This window comes from Misgurnus anguillicaudatus, chromosome 23, assembly GCF_027580225.2.
Source record: "Misgurnus anguillicaudatus chromosome 23, ASM2758022v2, whole genome shotgun sequence".
Lineage (NCBI taxonomy): Eukaryota > Metazoa > Chordata > Actinopteri > Cypriniformes > Cobitidae > Misgurnus > Misgurnus anguillicaudatus.
The window spans coordinates 24,974,219-24,994,136 of NC_073359.2; the positions used below are offsets into that span (position 1 = coordinate 24,974,219).

The 19,918-nt window shown below is 35.3% G+C and overlaps 3 protein-coding genes across 3 annotated transcripts in view; 2 read left to right on the top strand and 1 right to left on the bottom strand.

Moving 5' to 3' along the window:
• Positions 1-3,959, bottom strand: part of sgsh (N-sulfoglucosamine sulfohydrolase (sulfamidase)) — a 43,205-nt gene extending 39,246 nt beyond the window's left edge. Inside the window, exon 1 of the mRNA XM_073862278.1 lies at positions 3,818-3,959. The gene's annotated coding sequence lies outside the window, so the exon portion shown is untranslated. The remainder of the gene's footprint in view (positions 1-3,817) is intronic.
• tspan7 (tetraspanin 7) overlaps positions 1-12,996 on the top strand; it is a 31,322-nt gene extending 18,326 nt beyond the window's left edge. The window contains exons 2-8 of the mRNA XM_055216908.2: positions 3,867-4,055; positions 4,206-4,280; positions 4,403-4,498; positions 4,679-4,834; positions 5,056-5,139; positions 9,850-9,932; positions 10,080-12,996. Coding sequence (XP_055072883.1) covers positions 3,867-4,055; positions 4,206-4,280; positions 4,403-4,498; positions 4,679-4,834; positions 5,056-5,139; positions 9,850-9,918 — 669 coding nt within the window. The 3' untranslated portion in view covers positions 9,919-9,932; positions 10,080-12,996. The remainder of the gene's footprint in view (positions 1-3,866; positions 4,056-4,205; positions 4,281-4,402; positions 4,499-4,678; positions 4,835-5,055; positions 5,140-9,849; positions 9,933-10,079) is intronic.
• A 1,803-nt stretch (positions 12,997-14,799) lies between these two features.
• mid1ip1b (MID1 interacting protein 1b) lies at positions 14,800-16,588 on the top strand. The gene is made up of 2 exons (XM_055216910.2): positions 14,800-14,957; positions 15,297-16,588. The coding sequence occupies exon 2, from the start codon at positions 15,561-15,563 to the stop codon at positions 15,999-16,001; it is 441 nt and encodes a 146-aa protein (XP_055072885.1). The 5' UTR covers positions 14,800-14,957; positions 15,297-15,560; the 3' UTR covers positions 16,002-16,588.
• Positions 16,589-19,918: the final 3,330 nt, after the last annotated feature.

The following is a 19,918-nucleotide window of genomic DNA, read 5'->3' on the forward strand; positions in this document are numbered from 1 at the left end:
CACCGTTCAACCTGAAGAGGGCAGCACTCAGACGTTTTTACACCATATATTGTAGTATTGGAACACTTTATATCCAAATGTCAAAAAACGTACTAAAATCAATGAACAGCACTAATAAACCATAATTCTTACAGATCAGTAACTAAAAAAAGTTGGATTAGGGTTTAGTTACTCTTTAAATCCCCGTTTTAGATTTCTATTTCCTGACAAGCGTTTTGTTTTGCTCTTTGCACCTCGTCACTACGCCACTAAGTCTCGTACGATACGTCATACACTGGAAACGCAATCGCCGGTCTGTTGTTACTGATTATTTTAGGCCTTTATTAACCCCCTGAAGCCATGTAGATTACTTCTGATAAATGGACTTTCAAATCAGAAGCACCATTTACTATCATTATAAAGCTTGGAACAGCCAGGAAATTTTTTTATTTAACTCTGTAAAAGATGATAATCATATACATGGCTGTAATGTAAGCTGTAGAGAGGACATTGTGTGATTAAAACTATGGTAGACATGATGCGCATAACAACACGGAGGTTTCATTGAGCCCAGGGTGGTCTCTGTGTTTCTCTGAAAAAAGCCCTGTATCAAAACCTAGTGCGCTGCCTACCAAGAACGCATTTTAGGTTTTTTTTAGTTTGCGTGTGTTAGCTTTGAAATTATCTATGTGCTAGTAAACTCCTAAAAGTTGAGAATAGCAATAATAAAAAACAACTTGTGAATATAATATAAGAAGGAGCTTTTTAATATGCGCCACCCCAACTTACTGTTTTGTAAGGGACTCGTTTTGGCCAAATCCTCTTTTATATATTCAACGCAATCCCAGAATGCTTTGCAGCAAGGTCATTAACAACAGTCATCCGAAATGGGAGATCATTATATGTGTTTTTCAAAATGTAGTTAAAAATAGACCGTTTTTTGTCATCAGTTTAGCAACACTGATGTCAAGTTCGATTGCGAGTTCAGTCTCTCGAGTCTCCAGCTCCCCACAAATTCATTAGCACATCCGTGAGAAAGGTGACGCTTTCAAAGGTGAGAAAGTGACTGTGCATCATGGGATGTTTAGCGGTGAAGATGAGTGGGCCACATCGATCCTGTTGTATTTTTACATTTTTCTGTGGGTAGTAGCAGCATTTTGTGCACATGCACTATTTTTCATAGATGTTAGTCTAGGTAACTAGAAATGGTCAATTATTTTGTTGTTTTTGATATAATTTAGTAGACGATTCACATCCCAGTGTCGCTCATATGTGCTGATCTGGGTTCAGTCAGTCTATCATTTTCAGACTGTGATCACTAAACCAGATGGCCAAACCCGTAGCCAAAGCCACATTGCACCCACAGGGCCTCCTGTGTCCTTCAAAAGATTGAACTCGGATTGATTTAACCCAGTTTCTGAAGATAATAACTTCGTGATTGTTGGTTTATGTTTATTCATTTTATGAATAAACAGTGTGAGGGCTTAATTTTGATTGTAATGGTCTACTGACTATATTGGATTTTAATAACAGTCGCTTGATATATATCGACATGTGGTATTAACATGGTAAACCACATTGTTTTATTCGATCTTGATCTCAGTGTGAAACACTTCTGGCTTATTAATCTTTTTGTTTTGATTAAACCTATTGTCTGTGTGAATTTTGCTGTACGGTCAAATCCTTTGGTGTTGTCAGCTCATTTGGTTGTATATGTTTTATGGTTCGTATACTTATTTTTGATACAGACCATTATATGACGTTTTGCTGTTTCACAATGAAAATTTCATAGAAGGTTCTAGTGGTGAACATTATAAATACAGTAGCGTCCTCTGCTGGTCAACATACAGAATGGATGGTTTATACACTGACAGCATGACTGTTTGAAAAAAAAATGATAATAATAAAATAAAGAATATATCTAGTAAAGTTTATAAGTGTAAGGTTAAATCAGGAACGATATCAGTCAAAGTTTCATTTTCACGTTTTTTTATGATAGTAAACGCATATTATGTAACTGAAAGCATCCAAAATAAATCAAAACTTTTTTTGACCCTGAGATTAGTTTTGAAGAATATTGAAGGAGTTTTCTGGCTGCTTTTTATATTGTATTTAGTCTAAGCCATCTTTTTCAAAAATATATTTTTTTAAGTTTTGGGTAACACTTTACAATAAGGTTTTATTATTTATCATTAATGCATTAACTAACATAAACAATATAGTTATCAGCATTTATTCATTCTTGTTATTGGTAGTTAATGTCAATACAGTGATTTCATGGTGCATTAAATAAAGTTACATGGCTTTATTTTATAAATGTATTATTTAATGTCAAAATTAACATGAACTGAGATTAATTAATGCTGTAGAAGTATTACTTGTTGAGTTCATGCTAGCTAAGGCATTAACTAATTAGTTTATTGTAAAGTGTTACCAAGTTTTCTAACGAAAGAAATCAATATGTTTTATCTATAAAAATGTATATATTTTGCATTTAAACTACACCTTCAGAATGATCTAATGTTTTTTAAGATTGTTTAAGTGATCTTAAACTTTTGATCGGTATAGTGTATTTATGGGGGTCGTTCAAGTCAAAAATCCGATGAGACCAAAAGTATATATTCAACTAGTTACATTTTCTACAGTTTTGTTTTTTTAGGGTACGCCGTGAAAAATTTGCTGTAGTTATGCAGCTGTTTGCCAGTAATTTACTGTAGATTTAATTTATGTTATTTAATGGCAACAGTTTGTTCAAACATTATTAAGTCTTTATCTTTACAGAATAAAACTATAAAATAAGACTCATGCAAATCCTCGTTAACCTCGTTTTTATCCTTCAGATTTTGGTTCCCAGAATGCTTTGCATAAGCCTGTTATTTTAGTTTTATTTTGTAAAGACTTGTTAATGTTTAATGTTCATTTAACTTTGAACAAACTGTTGCCAGTACATAAACTGTAAAAAAATTCTGTAGAAATTACAGTATTACTGGGTATTACTGGCAACTAGCTGCCAGTAACTTACTGTAGATTTTACATTTATGTTGTTTACTGGCAACATTTTGTTCAAAGTTAAATGAACATGAAACATTTTTAGACTTTATCTTCTACAGTAAGTTACTGGCAACCAGCTGCAAAATTATAGCAAATTTTTTACAGTGAACATCAATTAAATCTACAGTAAATTACTAGCAAACAGCTGCCGTTAATACTGTAATTTCTACCGACATTTTAACAGTGTAACAAATCTTGAATGATTTTGTTAGTAAAATTGAAATCGTGTTTATTATTTATAAAATAGATAGTATAGAATTCAATTGGACATTTTTAAGACTGAACATAGCAGAGACATTTCATAATAAATTAGGAATAATAAAAGTTAAATGTACACTGTAAAAAAAAATTTGTAGAAATTACACTGTAAAAAATTATGCAGCTGGTTGCCAGTAACTTACTGTAGAAGATAAAGACTGAAAATTTGTAATGTTCATTTAACTTTAAACGAACTGTTGCAAGTAAATAACATAAAATGTAAAATCTACAGTAAGTTACTGGCAGCTAGTTGCCAGTAATACCCATTAATACTGTAATTTCTACAGAATGTTTTTACAGTGTACAGTATTAATGGGTATTACTGGCAACTAGCTGCCAGTAACTTACTGTAGATTTTACATTTATGTTATTTACTTGCAACAATTTGTTTAAAGTTAAATGAACATGAAACATTTCAGTCTTTATCTTCTACAGTAAGTTACTGGCAACCAGCTGCATAATTATAGCAACTTTTTTTACAGTGTAAAGCGTCTGCTAAATGTACCTAAATGTAAATGTAGTATATTACCGTATTGCCACTATGACATGAAGATCTGATTTTTCCACTTTCTCTCTAGATCACAGGGGCGATCCTATTGGCAGTGGGATTATGGGGGAAGTTCATTCTGGGTCCGTATATCTCACTGATAGCTGAAAACTCAACCAACGCTCCGTACGTGCTCATCGGAACTGGAACCACCATCATTGTTTTCGGGCTGTTTGGATGTTTCGCCACCTGTCGTGGAAGTCCATGGATGCTCAAGCTGGTGAGAGAGAGAGTTTATATGGGGTTGTGCATCGTATAGAAATTAATTAAACAATTAATTGTAAATGTATTTAATGTATTTAGAAATGTGCATTGTACCACATATATTTTATTTCAGTATATAAGTCTTTTTCTTTTATTTTCTCTTTAGTATGCAATGTTCCTGTCTCTGGTCTTCCTGGCAGAGCTGGTCGCTGGCATCTCGGGTTTTGTTTTTCGTCACGAGGTGCGACACAAATACACACAACGCTGATAACCCATGATGCATTTCATAGTTCTCCATCTGTTACACACCAGGAGGGCTCGTTGTGGACATCTGATGGAGCGTGTATGTGTGCTTCCCTTTAGATCAAAGGCACCTTCTTGAGAACGTACAATGAAGCCGTTCAAAACTATAACGCCAAGGATGAGAAAAGCCTTGCGGTGGACAACGTCCAGAAGAGTGTGAGTCTAACTAATGTGTTTATTTTGTTATGACTATAATGTAGTTCTTGAAGATGGGTATCACATACAGTATCAGAATTACTTGAATCTATGGTTTAGAAATCACAAAAAATTTTCTAAATGCTGTGATACACACTGATTTGTCGAGGTCTCTCTCTCTCTCTCTCAATATAACTTTAGTTGCGTTGTTGTGGAGTTTTGAACTACACCAGCTGGTTTTCCAGTGTTTATTTCCCTACCAATGGAATTCCACCCAGCTGCTGTGCTAACAAATCCGACTGTAACTCCGGAGACCTGCGGAACGCCACCATAGCGCCCGGCAAAGTCTATCAGCAGGTAATAGACACGTGTAAAAAATATATCTAGTGAGGTTTATGTGTAAATTTAGCTAGGGTTAAATCAGGAACGATATAGACTACCAGCCAAAGTTAAGATCACCTGCTCATTTTTTATATTTATTTTTCACGTTTTTTTAATGATATTAAACTGTATGTGTAATACTTGCAGTGCATTTAAATGTTTATGCTATTTATTTAAATCGATTTCGTTCGTTTCAGGGATGCTACGAGCTGGTGACGACCTTTATCGAAACGAACATGGGCATTATTGCCGGAGTAACGTTTGGAATCGCGTTTTCCCAGGTAAGACCGAAATCTTTAGATTTATGCATTCAAGCTTTTGCGTTTGCTACCAATTGAGCTACAGCAAGGTTTCCCAAACTGGGGTTTGCCCTTGTGGTTGGCGATGGAATTGCAGGGGGTTTGTGAGTTAAGGAAAAACATTTAATTAATAACCAATGTTGGGAAAAGTTACTTTTAAAAGTAATGCATTACAATATTAAGTTACTGCCCAAAAATGTAACTAATTGCGTTAGTTACTTTTCATGGAAAGTAATGCTTACGTTACTTTTAAGTTACTATTGCGTTACTTTTTCTGACTTGGCTGAGGCTTGATCTCTTTCAGGTCTTGCAGGTGTTTTTGTGATCGCTAAAATGTCAAGCTCTGGCAGCTATCTCCGTTTCTGACTCAAACTGTTCCCACTAAGGCGCACAGTGCGCGTAATTCTACGTTAATATGTTCAGTTTAATTCAGTAAATTTTTTATTTTTAAATTGAATTACTTAAACTGAAAAGTATTTAAAAAGTAATTCAAATATTAATGTGTACATTTATAAAATAATGCGTTACGTTACTTGTTACTTCACAAAAGTAATATTATTACGTAATGAGCGTTACTTGTAATATGTTACCCCCAACACTGTTAATAACTAACAATTAAATCATAAAATGTAAATTATTTTATAATAGAAAAAATCGAAATAATTTTTTATAAAATCATAAAATGCAAATCAATTATTTTATAATAGAAAAAATCTAAATAAAACACTTTTTTTTACTAACAAAAACATATATTTGCATATATCTACATGTCATTTGACCATTACGCAACACAAAAAAATGTCCAGATAAGGGTAATAATAACAATAAGTATGCATACTTCTGAAAAAACTTTAAAATGAATGAAAAATAAATAAATTACGTTAAATACGCAAATGCGCTATTCAGTTATTTAAATATTTACATATAAATTATTTATATCTCAGGAGGTACTTCAAGTAAATGGGCTTCAGCTGACGAAAAATTTTGAAAACCCCTGAGCTACAGGATCAGTAGAAATGTTTACAGTTTTCAGCAGTGGATTATTTATAGTGCATAATAAACTGCGATTGGCTATTAAAGTGTTTTAATACAAAAAAATGACACGCATCACCTATAAGGCTGTCTTTAATTATTTCTGGTGCATGAATCTGTTCCTCTGTTTGCTTGCTGTAATCGCTTCACGTTATCATTTCTGAACTAATATTTACTCATTGCAGGAGCGAGCGAACAGCTGGCTTGTGTCTTCTCGCTCAGGTGGAGTGATATACGTGACGTGGTAATGACTCGATCAGCATCGCTGCGTGTCTAAAAGCCGGCTGCCATGGCAACCCCGTCGGCCCAGGCTGCGTGCGCTTTCCCAGCCCTCGTTTAGTAAACACACATACGTGTCCGTTTCAGACACAGCCGCTGCCCTTGTCACACACACCTCTGCCTCGGGAACATTATGTGCAGCTCTCCATCCGTACTAATGGTTTTAAAAGGGCTTTTAGGAACACCTCAACACATCCGACACACATTGAAACTCTGTTTTAAACTGCCCTTGTGTAGTCTAGTATTGTAATATGTGCTTCTATCAACTAAAACTACTATCTTAACTAAAAAGCCTCATAAAGATAAGGATATGTGTGTGATTATATAATTGCAAGTAGTTTCATTTTTTCCAAAAGGTTATATTTTAAGTTCATTCATTTGATACTTGTCATCATTGGCATGGATCACAAGATGTTACATGCCATAACAATATCATATTTTCTGAAAAATTATGATTTCCTGTTGTCCAAATTAGTCTGTGTCAACTCTGTTACTGTCAAACTCCACTACCAAGACAGAGTAACAGTGTTAACAGTCATGAGTATGTGTGTGAGAGAGATAGAAAGAGAGATAGAAAGAGAGAGAGAGAGGGAGAGAGAGAGAGAGAGAGAGAGAGAGAGAGAGTGTGTGTGTGTGTGTCTGAGAAAGAGAGAGAGAGAGTTTCCCTGTATATGACTGCCACTTTTGTTAAATACTGTCAACCCTGTTACTCTACATTGATAACAGAGTCTGACGGTAACAGAATTGACACTGACAATTTACTGAAAATATGGCCTGTTACATCTTGTGATCTACAAAAATGAGTACCAAATTAATAAAATGGTTAAAAGTATAACCATTTGAAAATCAAAATGACTTTGTATACCTAATGTACCTGCATTTGGTCTCCGAAGTATTTTTCCGGCTTTTTTCTAATGGTCATATTTTTACTTATTTTTTTACTTTTGGTACTTGTCATTGGCATGGATCACAGGCCATAACAATATAATCATTTCTGTAAAATAGCTGAAAATCATGATTCCAGTTTGAATAAGTCTGTGTCAACTCGGTTACTGTCAAACTCTGCTACCAAGGCAGAGTAACAGTGTTGACAGTCGTGTGTGTGTGTGTGTGTGTGTGTGTGTGTGTATGTGTGTGTGTGCGAGAGAGAGATAGAGAGAGAGAGAGAGTGTGTGTGTGTGTGTGTGTTTCCCTGTATATGACTGCCAGTTTTTAATACTGTCAACCCTGTTACTTTACATTGATAACAGAGTCTGACTGTAACAGAATTGACACTGACAATTTCTGACACTTTTGTTTGCTATTTTTGGACTATATTATATTGTTATGGCCTATAACATGTTGTGATCCATGACAATAAGTACCAAATTAATATTTAATAGTTAAAAATATAACCATTTGAAAATAAAAATGACTTTGGTTACCTAATGTACCTGCATGTGGTGTCCGAAGTATTTTTCTGCTTTTTTCTAATGGCTACATTTGACTTATTTTATTACTTTGGTACTTCTCATTGGCATGGATCGCAGGATGTCGCGGGCCGTGGCAGTGTAATATTTTCTGTAAAATAGCTGAAAATCATGATCCCTGTTGTCCGAATTGGTCGGTGTCAACTCTGTTGCTGTCGGGCTCTGCTGCCAAGGCGGAGTAACAGTGTTGACAGTCGTATGTGTATGTGAGAGAGAGAGAGAAAGAAAGAAAGAAAGAGAGAGATATATAGAGCAAGTGTGTGTGTTTCCCTGTATATGACTGCCAGTTTTGTTAAATACTGTCAACCCTGTTATTCTACATTGATAACAGAGTCTGGCTGTAACAGAATTGACACTGACAATTTCTGACAATATTTTGCTATTTTTTACTTTTTTCTAAAAAATATTATTTTGTTATGGCCTATAACATATTGAGATCCACGACAATAAGTATCAAATTAAAATGATAGTTAAAATTATAACAATTTGAAAATAAATATGACTTAGAATACCTAATGTACCTGCAAGTATTTTTCTGCTTTTTTCTAATGGCTACATTTGACTTATTTTATTACTTTGGTACTTCTCATTGGCATGGATCACAAGATGTCACAGGCCATAACAATATAATATGTTCTGTAAAATAGCTGAAAATCATGATCCCTGTTGTCCGAATTAGTCGGTGTCAACTCTGTTACTGTCAAACTCTGCTACCAAGGCATAGTAACAGTGTTGACAGTCGTATGTGTGTGTGTGTGAGAGAGAGAGAAAGAGAGAGAGATAGAGAGAGTGTGTGTGTGTTTCCCTGTATATGACTGCCAGTTTTGTTAAATACTGCCAACCCTGTTGCTCTGCCTTGATAGCAGAGTATGACTGTGACAGAGTTGACACTGACAATTTCTGACAATGTTTTGCTATTGTTTTACTTTTTTCTAAAAAATATTATTTTGTTATGGCCTATAACATATTGAGATCCACGACAATAAGTATCAAATTAAAATGATAGTTAAAATTATAACAATTTGAAAATAAATATGACTTAGAATACCTAATGTACCCGCAAGTATTTTTCTGCTTTTTTCTAATGACTACATTTTTACTTATTTTATTACTTTGGTACTTGTCATTGGCGTGGACCACAGGATGTCTTGGGCCATAACAATATAATATTTTCTGTAAAATAGCTGAAAATCATGATTCCTGTTGTCCAAATTAGTCGGTGTCAACTCTGTTACTGTCAAACTCTGCAACCAAGGCATAGTAACAGTGTTGACAGTCGTGTGTGTGTGTGTGTGTGTGTGTGTGTGTGTGTGTGTGTGTGTGTGTGTGTGTGTGTGTCTGTCTGTCTGTGTGTTTCCCTGTATATAACTGCCAGTTTTGTTAAATACTGTCAACCCTGTTACTCTACCTTGATAACAGAGTCTGACTGTAACAGAATTGACACTGACAAAAATATTATATTGTTATGGCCTATAACATCTTACCAAATTAATATAATAGTTAAAAATATATGATATAATAATATGATGCCTTAGTATCTGTCCGAAACAAGTTTTGTTACTATACTACATTTGTGGCTATGGTAATCTGTTATCCGGAAGCCAGGATCAATCACATATCTTGGCAACGTGAGCCTGCTAATGCACCCAATCCTTGAACGCCTGTGTGCACGCGCGAGAGTGAGTTTTTTCGGATGTGGCTCTGTTAAATGTAAATCAGTAAACATTCATTATGATTGTAAGTAGAGCTTCAGCGCGCACAGAGAACAAACCTTAAACCCGGGAGAGCAGCCAACGGTAACGACGATCACAATTTAATTTAATTAGCAATTACACAGGAAGGGAGAAATGCTGTCATCTGTAATATGCAGTTTTACCGTGGTAAAAGCAATATGTGTGTGTGTGTGTTTCAGCTAATCGGGATGCTGCTGGCCTGCTGTCTGTCACGATTCATCACTGCCAATCAGTATGAGATGGTGTAGCGGTGTGAGCACAGGTGAGTGACACGTACACACATGCATTCAGCATTGTACCAAATACAAAACTTTTCTGTAGCTGTATCTGTAACAACTTATACACAATGTAGGTTGTATGAGTGAGACTATTAGCTTGTTAATCTAACCCATGTCTCTCTTCCATGCAGGCAAAGAAGAAGCACGACCCTTGGAAAGGGAAAGCATCCCCAAAGCACACTCCATTTTTTTTCATTTCTGTCTATTTTGATGAATATTTTCTCTCAATCTGTCTATTCTGGCCTCCTTTTTCTCATTTTTCGGGTAGTGCATCATTCCTCAGTCGTGCAGTTGTGCCATGACCGAAGCCTCTCCTTTCCTAACTGTAGGCGAGGAATAACAAACGGTTTTGGGACGCACTACTGCATACTCTGTACGAAACCTTGCATGCAGAAACCATCTCATGCCACAGACTAAACTAAAATCAAGAGCATTTCTCTATATAGACATGTCCTAACCAAACGCAAAATCTTACTGGCCTATTTCGACATAGCTGTATAATAAACATCAAATAAGTACTGTATAGAATTTTCCAGTTTTAGCAAAGACAAAAAGTGGCACTTGGTTTTTCGAGATAATCAAAATAATCTAGTTTTTGTTTAAACCCGAGCGTGAGTTCTTGTACTTCGTAAGCCCCGGCCACGGTGAAATCCCATTGGTCCAAAATCCTGCCTGTTATTGCTGTAAATTGCACATCAGACGTTCTTACTGGATGTTATTTTTTTGTCGCAGCATTTTTCGCATAGTGTGAACAGAAAATGGCGTATCGCATAAATCTTATCGCCTGGTTTGGACAACCACAGTGACTTGTCCAATGAGAAAATATACAAAAAATAACAAGTTTTGTTGTTGTTGTTGCTGTTGTAAAATCTTTGGCGAAAGGGGTGTATCTCAGAAATGTTTCGTTTTCTCGGCATCTTGACACCTGGTTGAAAGCGTTGCTTAATGTGACTATGTAATCAATCGCATACAAATAGTCTTCAGTTGTGTGTTTGCGAAAGCCAAAAACAAGTCATTTTCTGCCACATATTGTATTACGGTGACTGTACAGAACTCATATGTTTAGATTGAAGTGTTACCCATAAAACTTTTAAGTGGTAGTTGTGGTAAGACCTTTGCATACGGTTTATATTACTACTAACTATTTAACGATTGTATTTCTCAGCCTGATTTGGGTTGTACAGTAGTTACAGTTTTACATTGTATCTCTCTTTATTGTGTATTTTCTATTATAGATATTACTATAAGAATTTAAGGACACTGGGTTTATCTTTTAACATTAAGGATATTTATACTGTATATCTAGGTACATGCATTATTTTAGTAATTTTAAGCAAAAGCATGAGAACTAGTAAGACAATGAGAATTTTAGTATCGTATGTTTCTAAATTAAATCATTGTATCAAAGTCGTTAAACAGACGGTGGTCCTAAAATAATTAACATTTATTTGTTAAAGCTTTCCATCACAGAACTTTGTAAAAATGTATTTTCCACATAAATATGTTACCCTTGACCACAAAACCAGTCATAAGTCACATATGTATAGCAATAGCCAACAATACATTGTATGGGTCAAAATTATATTTTTTTAAATGCCAAAATCATAAGATATTAGGTAAAGATGATGAATTAAGATATTTGTTAAATTTTCTACCATAAATATATCAAAAATGTATTTATCATTAGTTATATGTGTTTCAAAAACTTTGACAACTTTTATTTTCAAATATACTAGTCAACATTTGAAGTGGATCAAAAAAGTCCTATAAGAATGGGTACACATTTTGGTCTTCAAACTACTAGTGTAGTTGTATGTCGACCAAATATTGTCCTATCCTAACAAATACATGTCAATGCACTGCAAAACAAGGATTTTCAAGAAAAAATAAATTCTTAGTATTTTTGTCTTGTTTTCAGTAAAAATATCTAAAAATTCTTAAATTAAGATGCTTGAGCAAAACGACCCAAGAAAGTGGGTCTGGTTTTTGGACCAAAAATATCAAATTTGGGTGATTTTGTGCATAAAACAAGCAAAAAAAAAAAATGGGGCCAATGGGGTAAGCATTTTTTTTTCTTGCATTTTTCTTGAATTTAGTGTTTAAGAAAAATATCAAGATTTTTTTGCTTACCCCATTGGCAGATTTTTTGCTTGTTTTATGCACAAAATCACTTAAATTTAATATTTTTGGTATAAAAACTAGACTTATTTTCTTGGGTCATTTTGCTCATCAAGAAAAAACATCTTAATTTATTAATTTTTGGGTGTTTCTATGAAAACAAGAAATTGTTAAGAAATGTATTCTTGAAAACAATTTTTTGCAGTGTGGAAAGCTTATTTATTCCGCTTTCAGATGATGTATAAATCTCAGTTTCAAAAAATTGACCCTTATGACTGGTTTTGTGGTCCAGGGTCAGATATAATAACTGTATGAAAAATAGGAAAAACTCCCAAGTAAAAAGTGGGGCGTTGGGCGAGATCAAATAGAAATTTTTACACATTACTGTATTAATTCACAGTTGACTGAAATACTTTTTTGACATTTATTTTGCAAGCATGAGCCAAGCTTCAGTGACCTCTTTGTTTTATTTATTGTTTATTTACTTTACCATATGTGGTAGAAATCGCTGCGATTTTTGGCTTTCTATTTAAATTATTTTAGTTTAAGTGTTCTGTGAAGTACTGTCAACAAATTCTGACGATTCCATATATTGACATGTTTCAGTGTGCATTTTTACATACGTGTTATTTTGTATGGGTTTCTTGCGTATTAATTTTGTTATCATGTAGAGTTGTTATATTAATATTTTAAACTATCATTTCTGCAGCTGCCCCATGTGTTGATAGATCACCAAGTATTAGATTCAAGAATTCATAGTCTGAACACGTGAAACACATCTCAAGATAGACGAGCAGAGTAATAATGTACTTTGTATAATAAAATAAAACTTTTTAAAATGCATCACCAGCTAGCATGCCAACAAAAAAAAACAATGTAGGTTGATATTGTAAACAGCTGTGTTCTCTATGAATAAAATGGTTATTCGTGGTTGTCAGTTTCTTTTTTTTAAGAGCACCTATCCTTCGATTCACGGTTTTTAATTTCCTTTTATGTGTAATGTTAACAATATTAAAAAGGTTCAAACCCCAAAGTAAACGATGACGTGAGTTATCGGCTCCAACGTAAATCTCTTTTCTTGGACTACAACAAACACAAATTGTAGCCGGTTGACGAAGACAAGACCGACATTATCATAATTCCTCCTGCTTCTGACTCACAGCCTGTAAGTTAACTCCTGTTAGCATGGCATTGTGAGTAAATCTTTTAAACATGGTAAGGAGCGTCACATTTCCAGATGACGTCCGTATTCACGCCAATTACAACGTACAGATTAACTGGCCAATCTGGGAAACAGTACTTTTCAAATCAATGAGTTTTGTACAAAATCAGTGCGTTTCAGGAAGGGAAATTTGGAGCTACAAAAATGTACTGTATGTGGAAAATCATGTGTTTTTTGAACCATAAACCATGCAAACACATTGTATTATACCAAATACACAAAATAACGTTTTTAGCAATAAAATAGGTCCACTTTTAAACATTTATGTAAGGTTCACATTTTGACCGGCAGATGGCACCACGAGGCTGTTGAAAAACGTAACGGGGCCATGAAAGCAGGAGTTACGTGATTGTGTGACCTTGTTATTAATACAAATTCAAGACTTATAATTAATATGAATACATAATTGCAATAATAAGTTCACCCCTCAAAACCATCTATAATACTGACGAAAAAAATACAGCAAGTTTATAGTAAATATAAAATGTATATGCATGTATTAATTATAATGCATGTTTTATTTTATGTCCAGGAAGTCTCATGGGGATTTTAAGGCGTATAAAGTCGGTGCCCCTGATGTTCATACAGCTAGGAAGTTAATTAAATATGCATATGTTCATATGTATATTAGACAACCAGAAAGTGTCCATATAATTATTTCATAAATTGTTTTAGATAGACGATTATAATTTTCATTTATTTATATTTTATTGTTTATTTATAATTCAAAATATTTAAAAAAAAAAATGTAATGCAAATGGTTTGCTTAAAAAGTACAGTAAGCTTCTGCAATATTTAAACACAACTTTTTTAAACCTGATTAAATATCAGTTTGGTTGAAACGTCTAAATACTTTCTAGAGACTTTTTTGGAGTCTTTTTGTATAGTTGTCTGGTAGACGTGCATTTCATTTTAGACTTTTTCATTGTCTCATTTGCAAGTTTTCGCTGAATTTGCATGAATCCCAAAACAAACACCAGTTACGCAATCAGTGTCTTTCCAAGAATTTACCTTTTTAGGAAAAGGATACAATTTTTTTCAATGTTGCCATCTTCCAAAAATCTTAAGATATAACTTCTAAAATGTATTTTAAAGATGTAAGCCTCACAAACCAAACATCTTTTTAATCTTTTGTAATATAATCCTAATGTAGGCTATTCTATGACTGACTGGAAAAAAAAGGTTCATATATTGATAAAGAAATAAAAAACTAACGAATTAATCTAAACTCGTTGGCACCGTCTGTATAAAATTAACCACGAGAACTCATAATATTCGTCATTTTAGTGTTTTAAAGTTATTTTCATTGGATTTATATCGTTGTTTCTGTAGTTTCCTCACGCGCACTCACCCGTCGCTTCTTTGACCGTGAACTGCTGGCTTTGGCACGCAGCCGGATTCCCCCCGCCCTCTGATTGGCTGCTGCCAAGCGCCGACCTCCTGGATGAACCAAGCAACTGGCATTTGATTGGACGAGGGCGGCTGAGCGGTTGTGGGCTGATGCTTTGTTATATGAATATTCATAACCGCCACAGCTCTACAAGCGGCCTCACCCACTGTCAGTCTCCGGATGAATTTCTTATCTTTCCGCGACTTTATCGCCAGTCCCCGTTTCTTTGGACTTTGTCAGACTTTTGTGAGGATTTAGGGACACCGATCATCAGCAAAGGTTGGTATTTGATCAGCTATATTAACGGTAACAACCAACGGTCTCGTTTGCCGGCCGGCTTTTCCGGAAGGCAAGGAGTGAAGCGCGCTATGCGCATTCCCGTACGATTTTAACAAAGATATTAATCTTCATCCAGTCTAGTGTTGATAAGGACATTGATGTTTAACAATCCGTGCCTAAATATAGTATATTTTGTACCTATGTATTATTATAGACACGAGCCTGTACCTTCCGGTCGCTATGTTTATTATTTACAGTAATATTAACCTATATAGTGTTCAACACATAACAGTGTGCATCCCCCTAAAGTAAACCATTTCACCATCTGTGTCATTTCAGGTCACATTCATCCGGTTACGCTGCTGCGAAGCGTTTGATTGACGTCTGGAGGACCCGCCCTTACTTTAAATCCACCTGCGCTTTTGAAAACTCACCCAACTGAACGCCACGAGCCCCCCGGAAGGACGCAAGCGCTGTCTGAATACGATTAAGACCGCAACCCTACCGATCCAACTCACGCCTTTAGCGGTCTATATAAAGCCTGTAATCTCGTTTCTGCATTAGTTTAATCTCTCCGGGAAAAGACGGACCTCCACCGCAAAGATGATGCAAATCACAGATTCATACAACCAGAAAAACTCCCTCTTCAACGCTATGAACCGGTTTATTGGTGCCGTGAACAACATGGACCAGACGGTGATGGTGCCGAGTTTGTTGAGGGACGTCCCGCAGGACCAGGAGGATAAGATAGAGATGAAAACTTTCCCCCATGGAGACATGTACGGCTCATATGTGCTCCTCAAATCGATCAGGAACGACATTGAATGGGGAGTGCTTCAAGCCGACGAAAGACGCAAGGATAAACACGGCGTAACGGCGGCTCTCGAGATGTCCCGGATCGAACCGGACGACGAGAGTTTGGAAAAGTTGTTTCATTTTCATCTAAACGGATTGCACACGGTACTGTCGAAGCTCACCCGAAAGGCGAACACTTTGACGAACAGATACAAGCAGGAAATCGGTATTGGAGGGTGCGGGAATTGAAACGTGATTCAGAGACGGAAAGTTCGCGCGAGAGTGTGCAGCCGGGATTAAAGCCAAACCCCGTGTTGGCGCATCTTCATTTGCCTGGATAGGAAAATTATGATTTGTACTGTACCGAACATGAAGGCTGTTTACAAGCCTACTCCCCTTGATATTGTTTGCACAACTTGGATATTGCCTTGGAAACGGGCGTTTAAAATTAAAGCTTTATTTAAGAAAACGAGCGAGCATTTTAAATTATTTTAAACATTTCACGGAAGGATTGAGTAACTTAGTTTCATTAAATATATACTGTAATGAAACTAAATATGAAAGCACTAATCATGTATTAAACGCACAATTTTGCGCTTAAGTTTTTTTACTTTATTATTTTTCTGTCAGTCACCCGTTCTATATATGACGTCATAATCTATGATGAGGAATCGCATGATGATTCTGTTTATCCTTAGAATGATGAAAGATTCCAGGAGATTACGTCACAAGGACTGTCGGCAATCGTCCAAGACTAAAAAAAAAGTTTTGCGTTGTGACTGTATGTATTTTCTTATATAAAATCGTGTCAGAAATAAACATTTTGTAAATACGTCTCTGTATTGTGACATGACTCTTTACTGAAAGTGATTCATTTGCGTATGAACCAACTCGTGATGAACAATGAATCATTTGCCTGAGCGCGAGGTCCTTGCGAAACATCCTGAATGGCGTTAGGTTTGATGCTTAGTGCCCTGTATAATCTGCTAATGAAGTTGCTCGGGGCTACCGAAAAATTAGAGGTATGTGTGTTGGAAATAAAATTTGCAGCACAGGTACCCTCCAGGAACAACATTGGAGACCCGTGATTTACACTGCAAACTTTACAGTTTACCCAATGTATCAGCAGACAGTAGTCTGATGTTGACACATGCAACTGCTGAGGTCTGCAAAGGGGATAAGGCACGATCGGTTATATTAAGACCTGGCAACATCTATAAAAACCCAGCACCTGCAATGCATTTTTCTTGTATGTACTGCTGAGTCACTGCTTGAATTGCACTTAATGACTGACTGACATCTCTGAACTGCACACAGTAGTTTAATACGCCGGCCATAATACTGAAAAACCACTGGCAGAGATGCTGTATTTCTGAGTGGCATATCTTATTAAATTGCTAAGGGATTCATTTGCTGACATCTATGTGGCATACTGTCAAATTGAAACTGTTTATGTGTAATTTTAATGGTGTTGGTAAAGTTGAATGTAAAAATTAAGATTGACATATAGTTTGGAATGATGTATACTGTTTTTACTCCTGATAAAGGAATACAATAGGATCTGTCACTGGGGCGGTGCCCCTTTTAAAAAAGTACACCTTTGCACCTTATGGGGCAGTTTCCCAGACAGGGTTTAGATTAATCCAGGACTAGGCCTTAGTTATATTAGGACATTTAATTTGTTTTTAAATTATAAACATACCTTACAAAAAACAATACTGGTGTGCATCATGTGACAAAACAATGGCACTGATGTATGTTAAGATGTGTCAGTGGAAGATGTTTTTAAATTAAGACGACTGAAACATGCATTTTAGTCTAGGACTAGGATGAGACCTGTCTGGGAAACTGCCCCAAAGAGTCTATATTAGGACCTCAGAGGTACATATTAGTAACAAAGAGTGCATATCAGTACCCCAATATTAGGACCTTTGTAAAGGGTACCTTTCCAGTAACAGCGTGGGACCATTTTTTTCTGACAATGTATGATACATAGTGCGATTTTCCTAAAATCATAAATGATTTTGTATAGTGACTTATTACTTTTCAGACATGTTAAATACAGTATAACCACTTGCCTAACTATGGTACAGCTATGTCCTTAGTAAACGATTAGTAAATATTGATGTCATAGTCCTATCCAAACTTGTTCTAAATATAGAAGTGACTGGCCCTAAAACAAATTTACTGTTGACCCAGTACATTGAAAGGGCAAATACATGGGTACACTATAAAAAGTTGGATTAACTTAAAATTTTCAAAACAGTGCATTATGGGTTAATTTATAGTGGCATTTTAATTACATAATTAATACTGTGCTTAAAGCATATCAAATTTGTTATCATATATTCTTTTCTATCAACACAAAGATTATCAATTGCTGTAACCTATAAGAGCAAAGCAACCAGGTTTAGTTTTTGCTCTTTGGTCATCATGTATTACAGACTAAACTGACCTTTATTACCGATAGATAGCTTTATAACAATGTCACCACGACACATAAACAAACATAGATAAATCTGATTTGACATCAATACGAACAGTTCTTCCAGATTTACAGTAAACCCTCCAGGTTGTCATATTCCATATTTCCTTCCGTTCCGCACCCTAATTAGAGATGTTGGGAAAACAATCCAACTCAAGGAAGGCCTTGAGTTGGAATTGCTGATCCTGCGTTTCTCGAACTCAGCACCGAGAGGCTGTTTGTCTAGTCTAGCTGATGTAAGATCAGCCTGTGGCATGACATGCTTAAATTTCTAGGCAGTGTTTCTGGAGTGGCAAGACATCGATGTACCAGCCAGATGTACACCAGCCAAAGCAGGAGCAGACCGGACCCAAAGGTATGATGCAACATATCTGCTGGCTGCAAAAGGAGTTTTTATCTCGGTTATCAGGTGCAACTTGAAAATGATTCGATGATGGCGAAAAAGCACACGCATCACTTTTTTTGTAAAGTATCAAGACTAAAAGTCTACAAGAATTCAAAGAGATTAATTAATTATTTTATGGATACATCAGACAGTATTTTGGGGTATCCTAGGCGTATTAGGTGTTTATGACTTTGTTCTTTCTCAAACACTGCAAAAAATGATTTAAGAAAAAAATTCTTAGTATTTTTGTCTTGTTTTCAGCCAAAAGATCTAAAAAATTCTTAAATTAAGACGCTTTTTCTTGATGAGCAAAACAACCCAAGAAAACAAGTCTATTTTTTAGACCAAAAATATAAAATTTAAGTGATTTTGTGCATAAAAAAAGCAAAAAAATCTGCCAATGGGGTAGCAAAAAAATCTTGAACATTTTTCTTAAACACTTAATTCAAGAAAAATTCAAGAAAAATTTGCTTACCCCATTGGCAGATTTTGTTTTGCTTGTTTTATGCAAAAATCACTTAAATTTTATATTTTTGGTCTAAAAACAATAGACTTATTTTCTTAGGTCGTTTTATTCATCAAGAAAACGCATCTTAATTTAAGAATTTTTAGATATTTTTACTGAAAACAAGAAAAAAAATATTAAGAAATTTTTTTCTTGAAAATAATTTTTTGCAGTGTAGTTATATTAAATAATATCCTGACTCTTTTCAACTTTATAATGGAACTGGATAGTGCCCCATTTTTAAAGTTCCAAAAAAGCACATCCGTACATGAAAACACTTAACTCTTTCCCTGCCAGCGTTTTATAAAAAGTCGCCAGCAAGCGCCAGCATTTTTCATGATTTTCACAAAAGTTTAATGCCTTTTAGAAAATTTTCTTCTTAAAATACATATATAAACATACAATAAATCAAATGAAAGAACTACCGAGGCCCTAAGGTGACATTGGGGGTAAAAAAATCTAAAGTTTAGTTTCATGTGCTAACGTAAAACTTTCATGTGCTTAAGCAAAAACCTTCATGTGCAGAAATGTTTTATAAAGTTTAGTTTCGCGTGCTCACGTGAAACTTTCGCGTGCGCAAGTGAAACTATCGCGTGCGCAAGTGAAACTATCGCGTGCGCACATGAAACTATTATAAAGTTTAGTTTCATGTGCTCACGTAAAACTTTCATGTGCTCAAGCAAAAACCTTCATGTGCAGAATTTAAAAAAAAGTTAGTTTCGCGTGCTCACGGAAACTATCGTGTGGGCACGGGAAACTATCGAACTAGCGAAACTAAACTTTATTTAATT

What these genes read in the sequence shown, in the direction of transcription:
- mid1ip1b (XM_055216910.2), top strand. Translation starts at nt 15,561, where the DNA reads ATGATGCAAATCACAGATTCATACAACCAGAAAAACTCCCTCTTCAAC.